Source organism: Diceros bicornis, chromosome 31, assembly GCF_020826845.1.
Source record: "Diceros bicornis minor isolate mBicDic1 chromosome 31, mDicBic1.mat.cur, whole genome shotgun sequence".
Classification (NCBI taxonomy): domain Eukaryota; kingdom Metazoa; phylum Chordata; class Mammalia; order Perissodactyla; family Rhinocerotidae; genus Diceros; species Diceros bicornis.
In genome coordinates, this window is record NC_080770.1 from 3,641,019 (window position 1) to 3,667,550 (window position 26,532).

The 26,532-nt window shown below is 54.2% G+C and overlaps 1 protein-coding gene across 1 annotated transcript in view; it reads left to right on the forward strand.

Annotated features, from left to right (window-relative positions):
- SHANK2 (SH3 and multiple ankyrin repeat domains 2) overlaps positions 1-26,532 on the forward strand; it is a 572,646-nt gene that overhangs the window by 373,266 nt on the left and 172,848 nt on the right. Inside the window, exon 14 of the mRNA XM_058526174.1 lies at positions 73-148. Coding sequence (XP_058382157.1) covers positions 73-148 — 76 coding nt within the window. The remainder of the gene's footprint in view (positions 1-72; positions 149-26,532) is intronic.

Consider the following 26,532-nt stretch of genomic DNA (forward strand, 5'->3'; position numbering starts at 1 on the left):
CAGCCCCGTGTGGTTTCAGCATTCAGGGACCGTGCCTTTTCTAAATGGTGTTTCTCTTCCCTCTCTGTACAGAGACTCGTGCAGACCGCAGCAAGAAACTCTTCAGACACTATACGGTTGGCTCATATGACAGCTTCGATGCTTCCAGGTAAGACGTGTTCTTTTTCTGCCAGGCCCCCTCTGGTCAGAGATGCTCGCGTGTGCCACGAAAGCACTGGACCATCTTGCATGGAGCTCTTGGACCCCTTGGCTTGCTTTTCCCTGCGTGCCCACCCTGACCCCCTGAACGTGGACTAGGATTATGGAAGCCACCGTCTTCCAGGGAACCTGCGAGAGGCGTCTCCCTGCTGCCCGCAGTTTGCTGTTTCGCACCTGTGGGGTGGCCCAAGGGAGAGGGCTGTCTTTCCAGGAGGAGGAAAACCCAGCATTGTTTGGAGGAAAGCATTACAAATGTTAAAGATGAGAACACCTGGCCACAGGAGCCTCGAGGCAGCATCAAGGCAGCAGCATCCCCCCGGGGGAGTGTTTGGGATGCTCTGGGTTTCCACCTCATCTGCATTTTCCATGTTCGATCCTGCCGAGTGAGGTTTTTATACAAGGAAGGCTCATTCCTCTTGCCACGCGTGACACCAAGCAGGCAGAGCTTCTAAGAATGGCGGGTTTGCTTTCTGGCTTCTTTCAAAAGGGGCATTGTTTGGTTCCTGCAGAAAACCTTGTACCTTCACGATGTGGCGCGGGGCGTTTGGATTTTCCCTCGGGCTCGTGCAGCGCACGCCGGGGAGGCATCCTTGGGTCTCCTGGACCCCTTCCTTTTAACTCGGGGAGAAGTGGAGGCAGGCCAGGGCTTCTGCTGTGCGAGGTGCCATACCCTATTTCAGAACAACGGCTCCACAAACAGCTGGGAAATGAGCAGCATTTCTGGCCAGTGTCCCCTTTGCCACTTGAGCCTCTCCAGCTCTTGTTGTCTCCGAGTGCAAGGTTTCTCTGTCCCCTTGCTTCTGTCACCAGCACAAGTCTCCCTACATTGCGGGCTGGAAGGGTGTGGAGAAAGGCCCCTCTGCGCAGAGAAGCTGTCGCCCCCCCCCCCAGATAGAGGTTCTAAGTGGACAGAGAGCTCAGCGAGAGACAGTCTGTGGTGCAGAAAAGGGAAGGACACGCAGGCTACGTGACCCAGTGGACACGAGGGTCCTGTTCCCCACCCTGCTGAACGGCCGTCCAGGGGGCGCCTTCTGAGAACCCCACCAGCTCCATCTCCTCCAGAGAAGGTCCAGACTGGGGAAGGATCTGGATGCCCTGCCCTGGGTTCCCTCCTCCTCCCCCCCAGGGTCCTCAGTGGGGTCTGTGATGAGCAACTCAGACCTGTTCTCCTAATGCTCGTCTGCCTGCTGTGAGATCGAACCTGGTTTCGTTTGTTTGTTTTCAGTGAGTTAAAATTCACATAACCTAAAATTGCCATCTTAAAATGCGCAATTCAGTAGCATTTGGTACATTCACAATATTGTGCAACCACCACCTTTATCTAGTTCCCAAAATTTCCATCACCCCAAAAGGAAACCCCCTGACCATTAGCAGTCACTCCCCGTTCTCCCTGCCCCCAGCCCCTGGCAGCCATCAGTCTGCTTTCTGTCTCTATGGATTTCCCTATTTTGGACGTTCCATGTGAATGAAATTATACTTATATGTGACCTTTTGTGTCTGACTTCTTTACTTAGAATAATATTTTCAAGGTTCATCTATCCTGTAGCACGTATCAATGCTTCATTCCTTTTTTCTTTCTAATTTTTTTATTGTGGTAAAATATATGTAACGTAAAATTTACCACCTTAACCATTTTTAAGTGTACAGTTCAATGGCATTAAGTGCATTCCTGTTCTTGTGCAACTGTCACCACCATCCATCTCCAGAACTCTTTTCATCTCCCCAAACTGAAATTCTGTGCCAATTAAATGCTAATTCCCCATTACCCCCTTCTCCGGCCCCTGGAACCACATTCTGATTTCTGTGTCTATGAATTTGATGACTCTGGGAACCTCATGTGAGTGGAATCATACAATATTTGTCCTTTTGTGGCTGGCTTCTTTCACTCAGCATAATGTGCTCCAGGTTCATCCGTGTTGTAGCCTGTGTCAGAATTTCCTTCCTTTTCAAAGGCTGAATAGTATTCCGTTGTATGGCAATACCACAATTTGTGTATACGTTTATCCATCGATGGACACTTGGGTTGCTTTCACCTTTTGGCTGCTGTGAATAGTGCTGCTGTGGACATTCGTGTAGAAGTATTTTTTGAACACGTGTTTCCAGTTTCTGGGTCTATACCTGGGAGTGGACTTGCTGGTTGAACCTGATTTTAGTGCTCGCCTGTCCCAAACTTCTTTCTCTCACAAACAAGATGCGCTATAACGGGAATACCACTCCCAACAGAGGAGTGGGTCGCCTCCTCAGGGGGACTTTGCAGACTTTCCAGGTCTTGCTAAGACTGCCCACTTTTTGACCTCGAAAGGCCAGATTGTGATCTGTGGCCTGGCCATCAGTGCAGCCCAGAGAGAGCGCTCCGAGGCTGGTGGCTTCCAGGGAGCCACACCTGACGCTGGCTTCTCCTGACAAGTTTTTATTTGGGTCAGATGAATCGTTTCTGCAGCAGCAGGAGGCTGTCTGTCAAAGTGGACCCTGGGCACATGGTCACGGTCGGTGCGCCTGGCACACTTTGCTTCCATCCTAGGAAGGAGGGCGCCTGAGAGCTGTTGCCATGGTTACTGCCAGGGCTGTCCAGGCTGGGGGTGGGGCTTCGGGTGAAAAGGGGCCTCTGAGAGCTGGAAGGGTCCAGCAGCAGTTTGCCCACGGGCTGTGGCTTTGGCAGAGCCGTCTCGCCACAAGGCCCGCTGTGGCAGAGAGCAGCCGACAGGCCGCCCTTCGTGTGCACGTGTGCGCGAGAGTGGGTGTGCACACGCACTCAGCATTTGAAACAGGCGGCTCTGCATTCGGGGCTGCTTCCCCACAGAGGAGCCGTGGAAGGACCTGACTTGATTGAGCTGGGAACAGAGAAGACTGTAGGAACGGGCTGGCTGGACCTAGAACAGCAGGACCAGAACACACCAGGGACTCACACTGCCGACAGCTCTGCCAACAGAAGACATGTGGGACCGTCGTAGCTGCTCAGTGATAGAACAGAGCTGTGTCAGGAGGGGATGAGCTCCCCACTGTTGGAGGGAGTCAAGCAGTCTGCATCCCTGTGTCTTGGCCCCCAGAGGAAGGCTTTTGTTTTACATGTGTACTGGTAACCCACTGGGTTCCAGGACCTGGATAAGCAGAGGAGAGGGGCATCTGGCCACATCCGGGTCTATTGGTTGCTTCTAAGCAAATGGGAAAAGCTCTGCCTTGACTGAAGTTTAGGAGTGAGCCCTGACTTTCCCATAGTGAAGGAGGCAGGCCAGCTGTGGCCTCACGTGCCGAGACGCTGCAGTGAGAGAAATAAGAGTGATGGTTGCACTATTTATTCATCTCCTGCCACGTGCCAGCCGCCTTGCGCTGATCTCAGCACCGCTGATCGCGACCCTCCCGGTGACCTTGTAAATCAGCGTCATTTTCCACTTGGCGGGAGCACTGGAGCAGAGAAAGGAAGGCCAAGTTAAGGATCTGGCCCTCGGCCACACGAGTGAGTGTCTGAGCCTGAGTGAGGGGTCCGGCTGGCCGGAATACAGAACCCTGTCCTCAGCCCCCTCTCTCCCAAGGTGACGACGTGCCTGCCCAGGGCTGGCCAAGGGATTGGCCTGGGCTTGAGAGAAATTGGCGAGGACAAGAGCCCAGATTTCCTGTCGAGACAGAATCATTAGCTCGTAAAGCGGGTTGGGAGGAGAGAACAATGATATTGCCTTGGTGATCATGGGACCCCTGAGCTTTTCCATAAAGGGGGCGCGGATTAGCCTGTGGGAGCCTGCTGTGTCCCGGAACTGACCTCATCCAGACCGTGAACTTGGCAGAGGCGATGGAGGACGGGCAACAGGGGAGCCTGTGGCTCCCACGTGCCATCGTAACCCAGGCGACTGGCGTGCGTAGCTCCTGAGCCGGTACTGGAGATAGAGGCGCACCCCTGGCTGCCCTGATTGAGGAGGCGGAACGTGTCCGAGGGGCTGTGTGCTGCGGTGCCCGTGCAAACAGCCAGCAGTTCGTTAGCGCGCTTCAGAATTCATGTCAGAAATGGCCTAATGAGACGCTGAGCTCTGGGGGCCGTGCCAGCTCCCGCCCAGGCCAATTATCCGCTGTTGGCCGTGGGGTTACGGTCCGGGCAGGCAGCTTGTGGCTGAGGCCGCCCCACTGCCAATGCAAATGGAATTGAAGAAAATGCGATAGGAAGCGAGACTCGATGGAGACGGTTTTTGAATCAGTAGGGAGGTTTCTCCCCTTCCCACCCCCTCTTACGTCAAAACCTTTGCTCAGGGACTTGGCTGAAGAGCAGAATGGTGAAAGGACACCCGTTCATTGTCGAATGTGTCCAGACGCTCCAGCCGATTCCCTCCTCGGAGTTCCCCCCACCTGCCCAGCATGCACCTGATGGAAGGATCTAGAAATGTGGGCACGTGATCAAGGTCAGAAAGCAGAGAACTCAGGGCCTTTTCTACACAGGACCTAACAGATATTTCAATGTCCTTTTTAAAAACACTTCTCAACACAGGGGGCAGGATCTCAAGTTTCCACTCCCCTTAAATCAGATCCCCAGCTGCAATAGCGTGCGGCATCCAGGAGGAGTCCACCCGGGGGAGGCGGGGGGACCTCAGGGTCTCACCCTAGGTTGAACAGACTGCATCTAGCCATCCACCCACCCACCCACCCACCTCTCCATCCATCCATCCGTCCACCACGCATCCATCCATTCACCCAACACCCCACCCATCCCTCCAACTACCTATCCACTCAGCCAGCCAGCTAGCTAGGCTTATACTTAGCCGTCTACCCACTCATCCATCCATCTGTCCACTCATTCATCTATCCATCCATTCACCCAGCCGTTCACCTACTCATCCATCCATGTACCCCCCCACCTGTCCACCCATCCATCCACATCCATCCATCCGTATCCATCAGTCCACCCACTTATTCTTCCAGCCATCCGTCTACCCATCCATCCACCTACCAACTACTCTCTCCATCTACCCATCCTCCTACCCACCCACCCATCCATCCATCCACCCATCTACTCTACTCATCTGTCTATCCATCTATTTAACCAATACTCACCAACACCTGACTCTTCAGGGAGCTGAGGATATGGAGACAAATAAGACAAGCACAGTCTCTGACCTCATGTGGATTAAAGTCTAATTAGTGAAGACAACAACAAGGTTAACAAATAAATAAACCAGAGATTCCCTTTTTGTGGTTAATGCGATGAAGCACATCAGCGGTACTGTCATGCCGTCTCTTGGGCAGGCCAAGGCAGGCCAGCTTCATATAGGGAGCCAGGAAACTGAAGGTTGAGGAGGAATCAGCCCTCTACAGCAAGCCCAGCAAGTGCAAAGGCACTGAGGTGAAAAGAGAGCCTGACATGCTGGAAGAACAGTGATCTAGAAGACAGCAGAGAGGGCGATGTCAGAGAAAGACCTTGTGGTTTGTGGAGGGGTTTGTATTTTTTTCACACTTGCTCGTGGTGGCTTTTAAAGAGCGACATGATCTGATTAACTTTGCTAAAGGAAAACAGACAGAAGGATGAATGGAGACCGGTTATGAGACCGTTGCCATCATCCTGGCCGGGGGGTGATGGCTTGGGCTGGTGGGGGAGGGGGGGATGGATTCAAGGTGTAGGGTGACATTAGAACGGACAGGAACCGCCAGGTTCCACTGGACGTGGGGATGAGGGAGAGCGAGGAGGACTCTCCCCCTTCTTTTGGGTTTCCCAGGAAGGAGCACCCAGAAGGGAGTGGGGTCAGACCCAGTCCCCCTTGGCAGCGAGTTTCTCATAGTCCATACCTCTGCTACACGCCCAGAGCTGCACAGGCAGCTCTAATCTTCTCGGAAGGAATGCATTCACAAACACCACGTGGGGAAGGAGGCTAAGAAGGTGCCAAGCTGCCGTTATTCCTCTCCCTTGGTGAGACCAATTTTCTCTTAGAGATTGAATTAGAAGGATGGCAAATTATGCCTGTTCACCAGTTGAATACCCACTATCCATAGCTACTTATTTTCATGGCTTTCAAACATCTAGTCAAATTTTTATATATTTTGAAATTGGTATTTGGAAACATATACACACGGATAAAAAATTCAAAATGTGCAGCAAATGAAGAGTAGCATGAAGAGTAGGTCTCCATCATCCTTACCTCCTTCCAGCCCCACCAAGTTCCTCTGTGGCTGGTGTCCTAAGGACCTTTCCAGAGATGGACTCTGAATACAGAAGTGTGTGTGCCTATTATCTGAAGCCTTTCAAAGCCCTTGAAAATAGACTGTCCAAAGTTGTCCATCTAACTTTCCAACTAAGTCTCTGTGTGACCTTGGGCCACTCACTGCCCCGCTCTCTGCTCGGTCCCTGACTCCCAGTCCTGTTTGCAAAGTGAAGATCATCCTTCCAACTCACGCCATATTCCCAGTGGTGTTCCTGTAAGAATGAATGAGAAAATGTATGTTTAGTGCTTGCAGCTCCTTAGAGGCATGCGCTGTATAAATCCAGAGGATGCTGAACTGTGAACGCGTGTGTGGGTAGCTGGCTTTCCTTTGAAACCCTAACTTTGTGTTCTAGAAGGCTGCCTCGATGTGTAGGTAGTAAGAACTGAATGGCAAGAAACACTGATTTCCCCCATTCTTCCTCCACCATTATTTTATATTTTTATATTTTTTATTATCCCTTAGACTTGAAAAAGAGAGATCAATCTCTGGGTATGTTCACTGGCTGGATTCGTAGGGAAACATACTCTGTTTTTCCTCTCTCTTAATTGGTGGCTGGGCCTAGTGGTTAATCGTGAAGCCCTCAGGGCGGCTCCTTGGGGTAGGGGGAGAGGTAAGGTCGCCTTTTATTCCATCCGTATCTGCATTTTAATTTTTACAAGTATACATTGCTTTGGTAATTTCTTCTGAAACCAAGAAAGAGAGATGGGTCTCTGGGCACAGGCAAAGTAAGAAGTCACCACAACTGCGTGTCCAGCTCTTGCTTCCTGCTCCTGCAGTGTGACCATATGCGTGCATGTGGCAGCTGGGAGCCAGGTCGCCATTTGGATGAGCCATAGCCCCAGGGAATGTGCCCCAATCTGAACCTGTTATGGTTTCCCCCCAAAAAATGCTCTTCTCTGCAGTCTCTATCATGAGGAGCAGCACACCCAGTGCCAAGTGGGAGGCCTGGCATCCTCCTCCCCTCCTCCTCCCTTTCCTCCCCCACACCCCCCGTCGTTCATTCAGTCCATCACGAGGGTCTAGGGAGTCCTGCCCTTCTCCCCATCCCCCTGCCGCTTCCCCAGGTTGGCCCCTTCAGCTCTTGTCCACAATATCTGTCCCCGCACTGTCTGACTGCCCCAGGGGACCCACCCCTCATCCGTTCTCAGGTTAACATTTTTCCTCCCTTCACAGATTTTGATCCAAGTACTACATGCATGTAATAAATGTCATTCATTCGTTTAAGCAAACCACAAGACAACCTGGGAATGGAAAGAAATCGTTGTCCTTCTGCCTCTCCCCAGCCTCGTCCACACAACGCTACTTGGCAGAGGAGCCACTTTTAACTGTTTTTGCTTCATTCTTCTGATGGTTACCTCCCTAACTCGATGATTATCCCCTTATTTCTTAATTTAACAATGTAATGCATTATTGATTCTTTGCTGTAAAACATGAGCCTTTCGTAGTTCTAGAACTCCTCTGTTCCACCCCTAATTTTGAATAATTATTGCCGATCTGCTAACTGATTACCTTTAAATAACATCCTCAAACTCATCCCTTGTTTAATAAATTTTAGACAGTGTGATTTGACCCTTTGTTATATTCACGTCCACATTTAAGTCTTCTAGGTTCTATCTACAAGTTGGATTCAAAAGTTAAAAACCAACAGAAAGCATTACGTTGTTGTGATAATATAAATGTTTACATCAGCACCAAGAATGGGGCTAGGACTCCAGTGTCTCTTTACAGACCTATGAGAAGAAGGGTCTTTCTAATATCACAACCCAGTGGATTCTTTTTAGTTCCACTCCATCAATAAAAGTAATGCCACATTTCAGCTTAATATGAGGGTCATGGTATGAGGGTCATGATTTTCTCATGAAGCTTTTGTTTTTCCTGGAGTTTCTGATTGCTTTTCTTTTTTTCCTGTGGGAGAAGAATTATGTCTTCTTTAGCATGCCATGAAAGTGTCATCCTGTTTCTTGTGTATCACTGGAATCCATTTCACTCTTATTGGAGTCCTCTGGCTGTCTGCTCCAATTTGGAGTTCCCAGGGTACAACTGTCATTCTGAGATTTCCCTTCATTGAGCTCCTGGATAAGTGAGTTGTTTCTTTACCCTTGTTCTGCTGGGACACATACTCAACTAACAACCTCAATAGATACGTGGAGTGTAAACTTCCATGTCTGCAAAGTCTTTAGTTTTCAAATGTGCTCAATGTTGTAGAATTCTAGATGCAAAATAGTGTTCCTTCTGAACAATAAAGGCATTGCCTCCTTGTCATGTTGCCCCTAATTATTGCCAGTGAGAAGTTACGGTGCTGATTCTCAGGGCAGTGTAGGTGACCCTTTGTTTTCCTCTCTGGAACTTTGTAAGAACTTCGTAGTATCTACCTTTCCTTGATGTTCTGAAATGTCATGATGGTGGGTCTGGGTGGAAGTCTCTTCTTTTTTCATTGTGTTCACTATCCTGGAGGCTCCTTCAGATTGAAGCACCTTCAGCTTTAAGAAGATGCTTCTATTATTCTCTTGAAAATCCTCTCACTTTCTCTTTCTCAGTTGAGTCTTTCTGGATTTCCTATTGGACCATTTGAGTTCATCCTACACGTCTCTTACTCTTTCTCATGTTTTCTGTCTCTTTGCCTTTCTGCTCTGCATTCTGGGGGATTTCCTTATCTTCCAGCCTGCCTATGTAAGTTATTATTTTGACAATCACATTGTTATGTTCCAAGAGCTTTTCATTTCAATGATGGAAAAGTTTGAGAGAGGTGGTTTCTGGATTTCTTTGGGAACAAGCCAGGCAGCCTTGAATGGGCAGGTCTGTGCACAGGCTGCTCTTAAGTCAGAGCCCAAGTCAGCTGCATGTTCCTTCACGTCAAACACCAAAAAACAGAGAAGCCCAGAGGCATGCCCTTCCCCCACTCCCTCCTAAGAAGTCAAAAGTAAACAGACACAGGTTTTGGGCACACCTGCAGCACATGTAGTAGGATCCAAATTGAAAATTGAGGGATTGGTGTGTTTTTGTTTGGGAGTGAGCGTGCACAGATCACCAGGTGATGGAGCAGTGAGGAGAAGAGCAGGTGCCAGGAACACGGGGTCCGAGCTGAGTTGTGAAAGTGGAGGACGCTGTCTGGTCAGGGAGGGGGTGCTTGGTGCAAAGTCTTGAGCCAGTCGGGGACCTGTGTTCCCCCCTGGCCGCACCACTCACCAGCTCAATAAGATCATTCACTCTCTGCTGCACCTGATGTTGTCCGAAAGTCAGCAAATCGGCAGCTGTGGTTCTGCCCCCATCACGGAGCTCTGAGATTCAGATTTAGTAGATACTCTTCAGGGAGCCGAGCACAGGGCTGGCACCTACGATATGTCCTGGGTACACTCTAGCTTTGAGCCCTGAGGACGGCCAGGGGCTGCTGGGTTGGCAGGACTCAGGGATTTGACTTTGGGTGTACTGTGACCTGGCCGCAGCCAGTGTCCCAGCAAGCGCCTGACTCGGGCACTTCGGACCATTGTGGTCTCCCCAGACCAAAGCGCGAGTAGGTTCTTCAGGCTGGGGACGTGCTCAGACCCTCTAAAATGGCAGGGGTTTTCTGATGGGAGGAGTCTCCTCACCTGGCCTGAGGACCCAGCTCAGAAACTGCTCTGCATGGGGGTGGGAGCCCTTGGCCTTCCGGGTTGGGGGAGGGGCTCTTTACTGGAGCTGCTGAGTCTGGCCCGGGGGCACCCCAGGACCACTCAGCTCTAGGAAAGAGAAGCCAGAGCTCTGAGAGGCCCAGGACACTCCCTCTTGTCTCAGCCTTTCTGGTGGGGTGAGGCAGGAGGCCCTGGCACCTTTTTTCTGGACCCGGAACCCCTGCTTGGGGGCTGGGAGCTGAGTCCCTCCCCGCAAGGGAGGCTGCTGGCTCAGAGCACCCTCAGACCTCATTTAGTACATTCCCAGGTGGCGAGTGGGTGTGTGGGTGGGGGGAGCGCAGGCGGATGGGGGGACGATGGAGAAACGGCAGAGGAGGAGCTGGGGGAGGCTAGGATTCCGGGCACACCTCCAGGCTGAGACCCTCAGGCCTGCCTTGTTCCCCGCTGGGATGGAGCAGGTGCCAACTGGAACTGCACATGTCTTCCGCCTCCCAAAATGCCCGGGCTGCTCTGGCAGCCGACGGAGAGGGTTCACACTGGCCTTCCTGGTGTTTTCCACCATCACTGCCCCCAGAAGCAACCTCTGCCTCTGTGCTCCTCCTACACTGTGTCTGGCCGCCCTCCGCCCCTGTGCTATCTCCGCCCTGGTCTGTAGCCTTTGTCAGTGTCCGTGGTGTGACTATTCCCCGGTGGCCGATTTCTAGCTGCCAACATGAGGCCACTGAAGGCAGAGCCGGGAAGAGATGCCTCCCACCGGCCCCTGCGAGCTGGTGGGAGCTGGCACCAGCACCACCACCCCTGCCCCAAGCCAATATCTACATCTCCCTCCTCCTGCCTTCTCCAGCCCTCATGGCCCTGGCTCGGTGTCTGACACAGGGCTGGCCCTCAAATATGTAATTTGGTGCACTAACCTGAAGTCCAAGGGGCCAGCTTCAAGCTTGACAAGGCCCAGGCCTGCCAGTGTCAGTGCCAGGTCCTAGTCCCAGTTCTGACACTAGCTGCCTGCAGGGGCCTCAGTTTTCCCATCTGTAAAATGGCCACATCATCCACAAGGTCTTCTGATTATAGAATTCTGTGTGTTCTGCCTGAAACCGCCGTAACCACCAGCCGATGGTCGCCTGTGAATGGACATGCTTTGTAAACTGAGCCTTTGGAGCCCGGAGGTTCAGAGTTAGGCACAGGCTGCCAGTGGGGGCAGTGTGCTGAGGTTGAGGGGCACCACTCCAACGAGAAGATGAGGAGGCCAGTTCTGGAAGTGTCCCCAAGGCTGTGCCTGGCATCCAGTAGGCTCTCAGGAGATGCTCATCCTGATTCCCCACCTCTGGCCAAAGGCCTGGTCCTCTGAGCCTCCTCCAGAAAGCAGGAGAGTCTCTGCTATCCAAGAAGACACCTTGGTCTTTGGTGTCCCCTTTGGTGGGAGGAGCCAGAGGGAGAGGCAAGCAGACCCCCTGACTCAATGTTACGGAGGCAACTGGGAGGTTGCTTTGCCTTTGCCCCTTCCTCCCCTGCACCTCCTACACCTGTCTCCTCCAGAACAGGACCGGGGCTGACTCTGACTTGTCTCCTTTTCCCCCGCATCTGGCGTAGAGCCTGGCAAGTGCTCAACACTCAGAATGTGGCAATGGGGAGGGGGGGCCGTGAGGACAGGAAGTGAATGGATGAATGGATGGATGGATGGTGGATGATGGATGGGTGGGTGGATGGATACGAATAGATGAGTGGATGGGCGGATGGATGAATGAGTGGATGGGTAGATGGATAAATGGATGGGTAGATGGGTGGTGGATGATGGATGGATGAGTGGATGGGCAGATGGATGAACAGATGGATGGATGGGTAGATGGATAGATGAATAGAAAGGTGGATGGATGGATGAGTGGATCGATGGACAATGGATGATGAATAGATGAGTGGATGGGTGGATGGACGGATGGAGGGGTGGGTGGATGGTTGCCTGAGTGATTGAGTGGGTGAGTGGGTGAGTAGACAGACAGAAGGAAGGCACGCAGGCCAGAGCTCTGGCCTCCTTATGTGGAACGTAGGCGTTTCCAAAGCAGACACGGCCATGTAGCAGACGCCGGCTACTGGCCTCTCCCTGGTAGCTGGTCAACCCCAAGTTGGTCAGTTCTCCTTGCCCTTTCTCCTGGTTGCACCTCCTCCCCCATCACTGCAGCCAGGCTCCCCCATCTCTCACCTGGACTGGCTTCAGCCCTCTGACTCATCTCCCAGCTACCAGGAGCTTTAGCCCCTCCCAGTCCACCCGTGCAAGTCCACCTACATTTTATTTCTGAAATGTGCGTTTTCCTTGCGTTTACAACCTGCATGGGACGCAGTGCGATCTGGTACCTTTGGGTGTCAGATTGGACATATAGGAGCCTCCCCCCCACACCCCCGGTTCCAGATCCCTCTGCTCGCCCGTCACTATGATCACACCCTTGTGCCGTTGCCCATGCTGGGTCTGCTTCCTGGGACACCCCCTCCTGTCTGCGTGCACCCTGCCCTAGCCCCTGTCCTAGGCCATCCTCCATGGGTCCCATCCCCAACCCCCAGTGAGCTTACCACAGTGCCAAGCACGCATGGCTCGGGAAGACAGCAGTCCACGAAAATCGTGTGTCCTGAGAGGAGCTCCTGACATGGAGCCCAGCGCACCTGGCTGAACCCCACAGCGCAAGCCAGGCCTGGCTGGGGCGCCTCATCTAGCCTCACTCATGCTGTGCCTTGGGCCCGTCCCAGGCCTGCTTCCAGAGTGGAGTGGAGACCGGGCCAAGGGGCCTGAGAGCACTTCCAGGTCTGGGTTCTGGGGCCACTGCCTCTCCCAGCTGAGACATGGGCCAGCCGCTTCACTGCCTGGACCTCAGGCTCCTCCCCATGCAAGGGGCGCAGTGGCCGTGCCCCTGCCTCAGGTTCGTGGTGGGGGCCCAGGGAGATACACACTGTTCGCTGCACAAAGTGGGCCCGCAGGGGTGGCTGGTTCCTTCCCTCCGCCCCGCTCTCGCCTTCGGGTTCCACATCTGCACCTCACGAGGGTTGACGTGAGCCCTCTCTCAAGTCCTCCCGCCTCTGACTTGTCCCTGTAAGGCATGGGCAGCCTCTGCCTGAGCCCCTCCCCCACCACTGGGGCCAACACACCTACTAAGTGCCAAGCACTTTCCACGTGTCTTTGCTTCTGGTCCTCGCACTGCCGCGAGGTGACCGCCATCCCATTTCGCAGATGGGGAAGGTGAGGCTTGGTGATTCACGGTGCTCACTTACTCCAATTCCACCCCTCTTCTTAGCACCTGTTCCTCATCCCAGCCCAACAAGGAGGGTGACGTTCACATCCTGCACTTTACTGATGAGGAAACCACACAGAGGGAAATCTGAACTCAGGCCAGGGGATATCAGCCTCCGTCTCACTAGGATCCGAGGGATTTCTGTCATTCAGAACCATATCATGACCATTTTTGATAGATTATGTTCAGTGATGGCCCCGTTCTTCCTTTGTGTCTTCCAGAATAATTCCACTGAGGCGTGCCCGCTTAACAGGTGCAGGGTTTCCTTTTGGGGTGATGAGAATGTTTTAGAACTAGTTAGAGTGGTGCTGTACAGCATTGTGAATGCACTAAATGCCACTGAAGTGTTCACTTGAAAATGGTTAAGTTTATGGGATGTCAGTTGCACCTTAATTTTTTTAAAAAGAAAATAGCCCCACCTTTTTCTAAAGGTCAGCTTAGTCTGAGGAGCCAGCAGGCAGGACCGGCCACAGGCAGATGGAGAGAGAAGGCAAGAGCTGGGTTTGGTGGCATAGGGCAAGGAAAGGGGCCAACGCCGGGCAACATGCTGTGCCCTCCAGGGCAGAAGAAAATGCCAGGCACCTGTCTTGGCCTCCGGGAGGACCGAGAGAGAGAACTCTGGAACAATGCAACACATCCGGGTCTTCAGCTTAGAGAACCCTGTCGCCTTCTCCTCCCTGCTTGGGAGAGTGGTCATGTGGCCAGCAGCCCAGGACTCGTGTCCACACTCCCCGGTGGCTGCCAGCCAGCAAGCAGGGCTTTGCTCCTTGGGGCACGTGCTGATTCCAGCCTGACTCCACTAATCAAGGTCACGGGGGAGGCTGGCATGGTGGCCGGAAGCCTGGTGTGGCAGATGGTGTCATCTTGTCCCCGGGTCCCTGGCCTGGAGTTGGCCCTGTGGAGCCCAGGCTGTTTGTGGAGGACCAGGGGCTCGGGGAGGAGTGACGGGGGGAGGTGGGGTAGGCAGAGTTCTGTTCTGGGACGGGGACCGGGACGGGGGTGAAGTGAGTGCCAGAGAGCTTCTGCAGCAGGAGATCCGGGGGAGGCCGGGACCTCTTTCTGTCCGGTGTTTTAGACGTGTGGCCTCTTTCTGCTCACAAATCACCTTTTTTTGCCAAGCCTCTAGGGCTCTTGGATGGGAAGGCGGGGGTCCTCTGGCAGCCCCACCTAGGGATACACCCCAGATGTTTTAACCTAAGCATGCCCAGATTCTGTTTCTATAAAATCAACTGGTGTTCAGCCGTCAGCATCCTTGTCCTGCGGCCAGCACAGAATCCTGTGTGTTCAAGACATGGAGAGGGGGTTTCTGTTACTAAAACCAAGATCCCACCTCTCTGAGGAGCAGATGTCCCCCTGTCTCCTGCGCCAGCCCAGTCACTGTGTTAGGGGTTTGGGCTGAGACCACTCATGGAACCAAAAGGACTGAGTTGGTAGGAAACTGAATGATCTGGGAAACCTAGCATGCTCCAAACGCCCCTTCGCTGCACCCCCACATAAATGAGGTACGTCTACCCCCGGGGTGGGAGCCTGAGACATCATAGCCCGGGGTCGCCGAGGCACGGCCACCAGCAGATCCAATTTCCCAGTGTGTCAGAGTGGATGTGGAGGGATGTGCACCTCTCGGCCTTCGTGGAGATGATGGCCCAGGGGACCTAAATTCCATCTTTATCTAATTGGTTTCTGCACTGGGAATCTGGTGGACTCTTTAACCTTGCAAGATGAGATTACCGCCGCCCCGGCTGAAATTTGTCAGCATCACATGTCAGGTTTGGGTTGGGCCTTACAAAGAAGTTTCCTTCTGAATTCTCCTTCGTTGTGAACCCTGAAACGTGGAGAAACACCTCCGTGCAGGAGCTATTTACTCGGCGCTTTCCACAGTCAAACTTCGCGGAGAAGAAAGGGACCCCAGGATGAGGAGCGGGGAGCACCCGGGGGTTTGGTGGAGCCAGTGCCAGCTGGTGCTTCAAGGTGGATCCCAGTGGTTCCTGGAGAGGGAAACCAAAATGTCCCAGAGCATCCGATGTCATCTCTCAGCTCTCTTCCCAATCAGGGCACATGACAGCAGAGCCGCCAGCACGTCAGAGCAGTGCCATTTCTGTGGGTGATTACATGTGGTCTCATTACTGACCGCGCTTTGTTCCTCCAAGCCCGGGGAGAAGGTGACTGACAAGGAAGGAATGTGTGAACATTTCCACAGCACCTGTCTGCTTCTTCCCTGGTGCCTGTGCCAACGTGCTGCTCCCCCCTCCCCAGCGTCTCCACCAGGGCAGAGCCTGGCGGGTAATGAGTCAGCCCCACCCTCGGCGAGGTTTGATGAAAACACCCCCAGCCTGCATCACAAGCCTGGTCTGTCTCGCCATGTCACCAGGGGAGGAGAGGGGCGGCTTGGGTGGTATGCTGGACCTTGTGATGGCCCCATGGAGACGGCACGTCCTAATCCCTGGGACCTGTGAATATGTCACGTGGCCAAGGGGAATTAAGGTTGTAGATGGGACCTTGCCATCGAGTCAGCTGACCTTAAGATGGGAAGACGATCCTGGAGTATCCGGGCGGGCCCAGTGTGATCACAAGCGTCCTTATTAGAGCAATGAAGGAGGGTCAGAAGCAGAGGGAGGGACGACAGAGCAGAGGTTGCAGTGACAGAGGAAGGGGGCCACAAGCCCAGGAATGCAGGTGGCCTCTAGAAACTGGAAGAGAGAAGGAACAGATTGTCCCCTGAAGCCCCCCATAGGAGCCAGCCCTGCGACACCTCGTTCTCAGCCCGGTGAGATGTCTGCCCTCCAGAACTGTAAGAAAATCAATTTGTGTTGTTTGAGTCACCAAGTTTGTGTTACATTGTTACAGCAGCAACAGGAAACTAACACAGAGAGTTTGTGAGCATTCGACCTGCCAAGACTCAGCACAGTGAGAAGAGACCCTGGCACAGGCAACTCTGGTCAGTGTTAATCTTGAGGGGATACTCCCCGAGACAGGCTTTACAGCCCCACTTTACAGATGGACAAACCGAGGCTGCAAGAGTGCCCATCATTTGCCCAAGGCCAGAAACTGCAGCAGGAAGGACTGGGGACTCCAGCTCCTCTGCCCGGTCGTGCCGACTGTATCCCCCCGACCCACACACATACACTGACCTCTCTGGGAACCCAAGTCACTTCCAGAGGCTTGTGGGATAAAGTGAGATCTGGGCTCAAGTGTCCACTGGGAAAATCAGTGGCACGCCGCGGCTGTGTCGCTGTGGTGGGGCCGCCCAGGAGGAGGGTAAGCATTTGCTGCCACAGAGACCCCCGGCCCCAAGCCCACCCTGCCTCCAGGAACGGAGGTGCAGCACACAGGACAGGGCTGGGCCCACCGGGGCTGGACTGACACAGCACCTGGAGCAGGGCCCCCTTGACCAACGCGACGTCGGGACGGCGCCCGCCCCGCTCCTCACTCAGGAAGGAGCCCCTGCTCATGACTGCCCTGAGCGGGGAGCCGCCCACACCAGGCCAGGGTGCTGGTTGTCCCGGGAATCTCTGAAGACCTGTGCACGGGTCCCGTGGGACTCCGCGTGGCTGTGGTCTGCGGTTCCCGTGAGCTCCCTGTGCCCGGCACCCGCACAGAGAGGCGCTCGGTGGCTGGTGCAGACGGAGCTCAGGGGCCCGGCGTCCACCTCCCGCGCGCGACGTCCTCCGTGCGGCCTGTGCAGGTGCGACGCTTACTCCTGTGTCCGTGTCCGGGGCTGTCCTACAAATGACCACACACGGGGAGGTTTAGAACAACACAAACTCACTGTCTCACACTCAGGAGGGCAGAGTCTGAAATCAACGTGGCAGCGGGGCCACACCCCCTCTGGAGGCTCCAGGGGGGGATCCTTCCGGAATCTTTCAGTTTCTGGGGGCTCCAGGCGTTCCTGGGCTGCGGCCGCGTCGCTCCAGTCTCTGCCTCCAACTTGACATCACTTTCTCCCCTTCTCTCTGCATCCCTTCTCTTCTGTCTTTTATAAGGAGGACACCAGTCGTTGGATTTAGGGCCCCCCAAGTCCAGGATGGTCCCTCTCAATCCTTACCCTACTTGCACCTGCAGAGACCCTATTTCCAAATCAGTTCCATTCTGAGTTCTGGGTGGGCAGGAATTCGGGGGGATGCTCTCCAACCGTATACCCCACACACGTGTCTTCACTCAGACGAGCGCCCCCAACAGGTGCCCAGGACTGAGGCCCACCTGACGGCACCCTCGCAGCCTTCCAGCCCTTTCTCCTGCCGGCCTCGTGCGGAGCCCTGGGTCACCGTCATCACAGGGCTCCGGTCGGAGGCTGTGCACACCCCGGGGGCAGAGCTCACCCTCCGGGTCCTGCGGATTTGGAAATGGATCGCTGTGCATGTTGGCAGATGGAAGTCCAGGGCCTGAGGGAGGGGCACCTGTTCTGATTTGCACAAGGCGTTGGTTGGAGGGGTGGGGGGTGGACAGCAGGCAGACTCTGTCCACAGCAGAAGACAGGTGTGGGGCCAGTCCTGGGCTCTGACAGGAGACTCACTGAAGCCACACATAGAAGGTACCTGTGTGCCCATCATTCCAGGCATTGGGGAGTGCGTGGCCAGCAAGACAGACTGCACCTCTGGGAACTCACGGGGAAAACAAGGAGGTCGTTTCTGATGCTCATCGATGCTGTGGAGTGAACAGAACAGGCTGATGGCCTGGGGCAGGCGGCTGGAACAGGCAGGGATGCATTTCAGGGGAGGGGACCTTGAGGCTGGACCTGCAGGGTGATTTCTGCCCTGAACCCACTTCTCCTTGGGCACAGTGCTAGTTGTGGGGAGACAGGAGATGGGCCTCAGGCCTCCAAGTACTGCAGGGCATGGAGGGGCTTCCCCAGACGGTGTACGTCCCAAAAGAGGGTGTGAGGGCCCAGGGAAGAGCTCTGTGACCTCTCCCCACCAGCCAAGGACAGACTTGCCCCGATGCTTGGGGAGATGCTGGCTCTGCAGCGGAGCACCTAGGTTAGGTGCCCAACTCTGCCCCGTGCCAGCTGTGTGGCCTTGAGCTAGTCACCACACCTCTCTGAGCCGCAGCTTCCTCATTGTAAAGTGGGGAAGAAAACAGTGCCCCCCTCCTCAGTTTGTCGTGTGAGAGAGAGAACGGGCGCAGGGGCTTCACACGGCACCTGGGGTGTCGCGAACACGGGACCGCTGTGGCCGTCAATGCTGTTGTTTGTAGTGTCTACATTCACGTTGATAAATCCGTGCAGTTACCTGTTGTTGGGCTGTCATCCTGTTCTTCTCAGTGATGTGGGAGGGAGAGAGAGAGGCGGGAAGGTGGGAGGGAGGGAAGGAAGTTAGTTCTAGTGAGTGTATTTCAGCTAAAATCTGTTTTGATAAACTCAGACATCCTAAGATCCTCTAACTAATGAGAGTGAGTGTTTTGGAGTTTTGGGGGTAGAAAGGGAAATAAACGGAGAATGAAAGTCAGGCTGGTTATCTTTCTGAAGACAGGAAGGAAGGCCGGAAGGGAGGGAGGAAGGAAGAAAGGAAGAAAAACAGATAAAGAGCAGCCTGGCCTTGTCGACAGGCGCCTGGGACCAAACAGATTGCAGTTAGAAAAATGTCTGTTCAGGGCAAACTAGAAACAAGCAAACCATCGTTAGAGCCGCCAGGAGCGTGTCGGCTGCCCCAGCACGAGGGAAAGGCAAGACGGATGGCCTGGGCTGGCCGGCCACATGGTGGGACTCCAGCCTTAATCAAGAGTAATGAGCAAACTGCAGGGACAATTAGGAGATCTCGAAGAACAGGGAAAGTTAAGGAAAGCAACCGACTGGGGCTGAAGCCCTGGGACGTTAGGACCACCTGCAGCCCGGCGACCGGGCTGACGGCCATCTCTAGAGGATTAGCCACCAAGCCACACTGACAGCTCTATCCAGATACGGTGGGAGATGGCGGCAATAACTCAAGTGGCGCCGTGGAAGGTTGCAGATGGGGTGGGGCGTCCTGCACAGAGAAGGGACACACGGCTGGGGACCAGCCCCTCAATCGTAAGACATTGTCTTCCTTCAAGAGCAACTTGAGACAGTCGGAGCTAGAGGGGAATGAGTGCAAACAGCCCGGCTCAGAGGGGACAGGTCAGGGTGCTTCCCCCGACAGGAGCAGCACAAGGGTGTGAGCGACTCTCCAGCTCGGGAGGGACGTGACTCTTGGAGCCCTGTCCGTGCCAACCCTGGAGGTCGGAGGGCGTGCGGGGCTTAATTTAAGTAAGGCACACTTGCACCATTGTGGGTGGCGGTCGAGCGGGAGGCACCAGCCCCGGTGTCCAGGATGCTCGGAGCAGAGAGAGGGCTCAGCGCCATGCTGGTTTCAGGAGGAGACAGTACACGGCTCAGCTAGACAAGTCGAACCACGAAGACCTTACCTCGTGTCGCTTTTCCAGAACGCAAACCCCATCTGTTGATGAGCTTGGTCCTGAGGCAGCAGAATGCATCAGAAGATGCAGATTCCTCAGGTCCCTGGCCCTCAGCTCTCTGTCTGTAAGACCGAGGGGCTGGCCCACTCTGGCCACCAGCGCCGAGTCCCCATGTGTGTCTAAAATCCATCGTTCTTTACTTCCCAGCTGGCTTTTCAGACCTTCCGCAGCTCTGCTGTGTCTTTTTGTCCCCAACCGCATGACATACTAGTTATTGCCACTCTACTTGGCATCAGCCAGTGTGCTTGGGAAGTCCATGTTGTGGTTAGTGGGAAACTAGTCTTGGCTGAGACCAAGAAAACCACCTTTATTTAGCTCAGCTTTCTGAACTGAGTCGATTTGAGACGAGGGGCTGTAATCAAATCTTCCCTGGCAAATGGAAGGTGGTGTAGGACCTCGGGTCTGTGTCACCAGGGCTCCTGAGTCCTGGCTGCCAATGAGCAGTCATCAGAAGGATAGGGGTCTGGATGAATCTTCCCAGCCCAGAACATAACTTGGAGGCTGCTTGATTTATCCGAAAGTCTCAGCATCCCGATTTCTGGTCATTTGCCCATATTTCCTAATTTATAATCAACCTCCCCCCCCAGCCCCCACCCCCGCCACCACCCCAGCCTCTGGATGTCCATTCGGACGCTCTGGGCTGCAGATAGTAAAAACCCCACTGATGGTGGCTGAGATCACAATGGCGAGCCTGGAGGAGGGCACGTGCAGGGTTTGTTCCACAGGTCAGTGGCACCTCTGGAAGCCTCTTGGCGTTTCCCTCATGGTCGCAAGATGGCGGCCACAGCTCCAAGCATCATGTCCTCAAAGCAAATCCTATGCAAGAATATAGAGAATAAAGAGCGCCAGGAAGCACTCCTCTAAGTCTCTCTCTCCCCAGGTGAAATCTGTACCAGGAGCCCCAGGAGACTTGCCTTCGGGTCGCATTGGTCAAAACCATGTCCTGTGACCGTCCATAACTTCAAGGGAGGCTGGGAAAGCAAGTATCTGACTTTTCCAGCCTCTGTAGTGGGAAGCAGGCCCAGGGAAGGACCAGGAGCTGGGTATGTGAGACAGACAAGGCTCAGTGCCCTGCCTGTAGGCACACGTAGTCACGTGAGGGCCAGCAACAAGGGCCTCCTGGAAGTGGTGGCTGTTCAAGTGAGGGGCTTTGAAGAATGAATAGGAGTCTGGCATATAGAGATAGCAAACATACAGAGAGTGTTCCATATAGAAGTAAAAGTATGGACACAAGAATAGCCACGCCTCTGCTGTGCCCAGGAAGACCTTCTCATTTGGCAGACGACCTGTTGATTGAAATGAGACATAGTAAAAGCATGGCACATGCGTAACTAAACATCCTATTTCAACAGTGAACATTTACACAGGTGTTCGCGCACCAAGTTTTAGGCGTTGGGCCTCTCTTTGCTTTTGGCCCTGCTCATCCCACTGTGTTCTTCCTTCCTGGCATTAACCAGCCCACAGTGTGCAGTTCACCATTTCCAGTTCTGGATGTTTGGACGTGGAGCGAGATGTACTAGCAGAATCTTCTGGGTGCCTCCCTGGTGCTCTCTGGGTACCTCAGATACTGACAGGAAGTCGGTGATTCCTTCTCCAGAATGTGCTGCTGGAACCAGCACCCACCACTGGGTGCTGGGTCCTTCCTCTCTCGGTCATTGTCCGGCGGAGGGAAGACTGTGGGCCCTTAGTGAACTGCTCCCCACCCGGCCAGTGACCAACAGCTGTTCAGTGTCCTGCGGTCCGGGGACGCAGCTTCTAGCCCCAGACAGCCTGGCTTTGCCTCCAGCTGTGTGCCCCTGTGCAAATCACTCACCCTCCCTGTGCCTCAGTTTCCTCATCCGTAAAGTGGGAGCAGTAACAGTACCCTCTTCATATTGTCATTGTGAGGATTCAGTTACTTTAACGCATGAAGCACTTAGGACTTGCCTGGCACAGCCAAAGTGCTCAAAGACTGTGGGCATAATGAGTATAATATTTATTATTACTTATTCATTGTCACTAGTTAAGCCAGAATTCAGATCTCCTGCCACTCTGAGCCACCTCAGCATAAAAACCTAGACACAACGGGGAGGCATGTTTCTTTGTGTTTCAGAAAGGATGCTCCATATGATCCTTCTGAACCTTTCTAGGGCAGCTCATGGATGACCCCATTTCTAAAACGTGTTTTCCTTGTGTCTTTTCTGGAGCTCAGACACTGTATCAAATCAGGCACCTGTGTAGGGTCGTGTAAGTGTTGCTTGTGTAGGAGGATTAAGACTTTTCTTAGCTTTTATTATATGAAGGTACATGTGGGTTGTTCTGAGGCACTCACATGCGTGTGTTATTTGTGTGGATTCAAGTGTCTTTAGAACCTATGGCCCACAGGCCAAACCCGGCCCACGGCCTGTGTTTGTAAATAAAGTTTTATTGGAACACAACCCGCCCATTCTTTTACATAGTGTCATGGCTGCTTTAGCCACAGCTAGCAGAGCGAGTAGTCGCAACAGGGACCGTATGGGCTGCCAAGCCTGAAATATTTACTCTCTGGCCCTTTCCAGAGTTTGACAACCTCTGATCCAGAACATTTACAGAGCCTCTTTCAAAGGACTTACCAAAGTGCTCCACATGAAAATGTGTCTCCTTCATACTTTGCGCCACTTTTAGATCTGTTCCTTCAGTGAGGGTGGCCTCTCACCTAAGCATCAGCACTTGGGACAGAAACAAGATATTCTGTGGAGAGAGGTTGGAGGTCTAAGGTGGGGACGGGGGCAGGGGCCGGGCCCTCCCTCTACCTGGGGCCTGGCCTGGGTTTCTCGTGACCTCTCACCTTCAGGGTCACTGCTGCCCCGGTTGGGCAGGTGGGCCTGGTGGGGGGACCGCAGGTCTAGGAGCCAGGAGCCCTCCAGCCCCTCACCTCACCCGGCACAGCCTCGTCTCCAGAACCGAGCGCCAGGTGGCATCTACACTCAGTGTGATCCCCGTGAAAGGAGACGACTGCTGGATTTATAGCTGTAGGCAGTGTCCACTTACCCCCGGAGGGCCCCGGGAATTGCTTTGTGAGACGAGCCCAGCGGTCTGTCCCCCAGCCCACTCAGTGTGGCCTTTTTGGGCAAGCTTTGTGACCAACAGATGCGGCAGGCTTGACCTGTCATTTTAATTAACGGAAGAAGAAAAGTCACAAACAGCCCCTTCCTGCACTCCCAGAGAAATGCCAAGCAGTTGTACTGCTCCTCTGATTTTGTTTTGTTTTGTTTTTTTAAGGAACATTCAGTTCCAGGTCAAAGGCCAAGGGTTACGCGTGGGCCCTGTTACTGGCCGAGCCGTGTGGTCCTGGGCAAACCCTTTCTCTGCCAGCTTGGTTCACTGACAAGAATGATCCCACCAGCCTGGAGAGCTGCGAGGGTCACAGAGGGAAGCGGTGTCGAGAATGGTTGAAATGGAGCTGTGGGCTCTGTGCTCCCCTCCTGTGGGCGGTGGGATGGGAGGACCACCAACTTGTCCTGGTTTGCCCAGGAAACCCCTCCGTCCTGGGCAGCCCAGGACAGTGGGTCGCCCCATCTGTATCACAGACCGTACACGAGAGTCCCTGGTTTAGGTTTCGTTCGTTGAGTCAGTAAGCATCAATTAAGCATCTGCTTTCACCAGGCAATGGGGAAGTCCCCCCTGCAGAGGTGACCTCGAGGACCTGAGTGATGACAGCAGTCTGGCTTATGAAGACCTGGAACACACGGGCAGTACAAAGGCCCTGCGGTACAGATGAGGTTGGCCCGCTGGAGGAAGAGAAGACAGCAGTGTGGCTGGAGCAGGAGGAGTTAGGAGGAGATGGGGCATGGGTCAGATCACAAAGGGTCTTAGCCATGGTGGGGAATTTGGATTTTTATCCCCAATTCTGATGGGAAGCTGTTGGAGTATTTTAAGCAGGAGAGATATGATCTAAGATTTTAATAATAAAGAGTGAATTGAGGGAGGACCGGTCAGCCAGCTTTTGTGGTCTTCAGGTGAAAGTTGATTTGGCCTTGGAATAGGGGGAGGTTGTGGGCAGATGTGTAAGTGCCGGCTCTGTCTTGGTGCTCTGGCTGGTGGCACTTGTGGACAGGTTGACTGTTGGGGGAGGGAAAAGAGCGCTTCAGTAAGACTCCTCGGGGTGGGCTCACACCTTCGTGTTCTGCATCCCGTTTGCATGAGCACCAAGGCCTTTTTCCTCTGTTCCTGGAGCCCAGAGCACTTTCTCCTAGGGCGCTGTGGGAGCTCCTCCAGTGACCTACCTTCAGCTGTTGCTCATGAAGACACAATGTCTACACAGGCAGAGCCCGGGGGGCTCCCGCTAGCTTTGGAAACGGAGTGTCCCAGCATCCCTCCCTCGTGGACCCCGGCCCACATCCCCTCTGCTATGGCTGCAGTGCTGAGATTCGGCCTGTGAGACAGAGCAAGGACTTCCTCCTGGTTTTCTGACACACGGGTGTGTCCTGCTCCAATAAACGCATGTGGGACGTACCTTTATAAGGAAGGCAGCCTGGAGGCGCCCTGCTGATTTCCCCCGGAAGATTCTTTTACGCGGGGAGCAGGGAAAAATATTTCAGTTTACTCATATGTTTTGACAATGAACGCATAGGCACGTTCTCACCAGCTGATAAAGCCTTCTGCCCGCTGCTCTGTGCCACGCCCCGTCCTGGGGAACTTGAAGCCTTTTTTCACGCTACCGTGACATTTCAAGGCTGCGGTTGACACCCGTATTTAGCAGGTGAGGATTTTGACGCCCGAGGTCACGAGCTGGTTTGGCAAAGCTGGGATCCCCACCCGGCCATTCAGGTTCCAAGGCGACCTTTTTCCCCGTCGGACTGCATTTCCGTTCATCTCGCAGGGGGCGACGATCGCCTCCCGTCATTACTGTGAACGCAGTTAAGCCATATCTTTGTCTTCCTGGCAGGTAACATGCCTGGTAATGCTTAGGAAATGCTTTTGGGTGATTTATTGCAAAGTAATGAGACAACTTAATTTGCAAGTTCTTTACACATTATTGCTTCTATTAGGAAAAACTTGTATTGCTTATCATGTTAGCGATGAGGAGGAAAGCGGCCGTGATGAACACAGGGCGGGCGTTGCCGTCATCACCCGGCTGGGAAGCGGCTCCCGTAAGAGCGCGTCTCCGCAGAGTGGGCGTGTGGGCTCCATGGGGACGGGCCCGTCGCCCTCGGCGATGCAGCGTGGGATGACGCTGCTCTGCCCGTGGAGCAGGACGGGCTCTCGGGAGCAAGGAACAGTGTCATCTGTGAATGAATTGCCCACGTTCATCATCTCTTGCGTGTGACGCAAGAGCAGCCTCGCAGACTCTCGCAGAACGCCAAGATGGCACCGGGTGTGGGGCTTCATCGCCCCTGGGAATTATGGCAGGCTTCTGCCGGTGCAAGGCAGAGAGGGCAAGGAGGGCCAGCAACGCCAAGGACCACCCCGACTGGGAAGCAGGATGTGGGGAGTGGCGGCGTGTGTGGCCAAGGGCTGGGAGGTGCCTACTCGGAGGCAAGTGACAGGGGACTCTGGGAACGCCTCCTGCACGCTCACGGCCAGCCAGGCCTTCCAAGGACGAGGCCTGGCCCTGCCCCTGCCGCCCGTGGCTCGGCCCTCTGTGCTGCTTTGCAGCCAGCACTGCCGCGGTGAGCTGGGCCTCTGCCACGCCCGGCATCTCTGCCCAGCTCCGACACCTGTTGAGGCCCCCCGCAGCCCCCTCGGAAGAGCTGCCGGGCTCTGTCTAGCCTCATTCTTCCTGATTGGCAGAACCTGGAAATTTCTAGGACAGCCACTGCCATTCCAGTCCCTGGAGGTCCCTCTTTCTAATAGTGTCCTAGTTCCTGCCTGCATCAGGCTCTGTCACCGAGATGCGTTTACACAAAGAGTGATGGAGACCAGGTTTCTCTCCGGCTCCCCTTTCCATGCCCTGGAGAAGGTGGGGTCCCCCCACCGCTGCCCCAGGAAGGAGCTTTCAGGAGCGATAAACGCACTGATCTCTCTTACGGGCGTCCTTCTGGGGTCTCCCCAGGCATCGCCACCCCTGCATCCGCCACTGCGGCCCCAGCCCAGACCCCCTCAACCATAGTCAACACACCCACCGCGCACAGTCGATGTGTCACCGTAGAAGAATTCTGATGTGATTTTGATGATTCTGCCTTTGAGCCCATTTGCCTGTGACTCGTGCACTTACTCCCCCAGCGGCTCCTGCCATGCCTTCACTGTCAGCCACACACCCAAGAATTCTTTCAAAGTGAGACAATCTGACCTGGAAGTGGTTTTCACCTGCAGTGATATGTTCATGGATACGAAACTTAGCAAGTCACGCAGTTGACCGCACGCTAGATTTCAGACACACTTGATTAAACACGGACTAATTTCCGTGTCGTCGTTTGCTCTTCGGATGTCGGAGCCAGTGAGTTTTATTTTCCAGGGTGTGGACATGTTGGTGGATCTCCATAGAGCTTTGAGGCCGCGGGGGCTGGGTTCTAGGGCCTAATGGCCGAATAGCCCTGCTGCCTCCAGCCCGGCGGCTCTGTGCCGCCCCTTCCCTTCTGCAGACCTGTAGAGGGTCAGCCCGCCTCCCTGAGGCACCACATCCAGGGTTCGTGCATGTCCCTCCTGTGGACGCTCTCGGGCACAGCATCTTCCCCATGACATCGACTCCTGCCGTGGGACCACGCCTTCTGGACGACCTACAGTATCACTTTTGCTTTGTGCTGATGTTGGTACCATCAGCAACAGCAGACTCTCGGGTGTGAGTTGTTTAGGTGGAAACATGGTTGTTGCACAGAATTCCTGCCACGTGTGTGCACCAACCCTGGGTCATTCCAGCGGGATTCAGGCCTGGCCGGAAAAAGGCTGGGGGA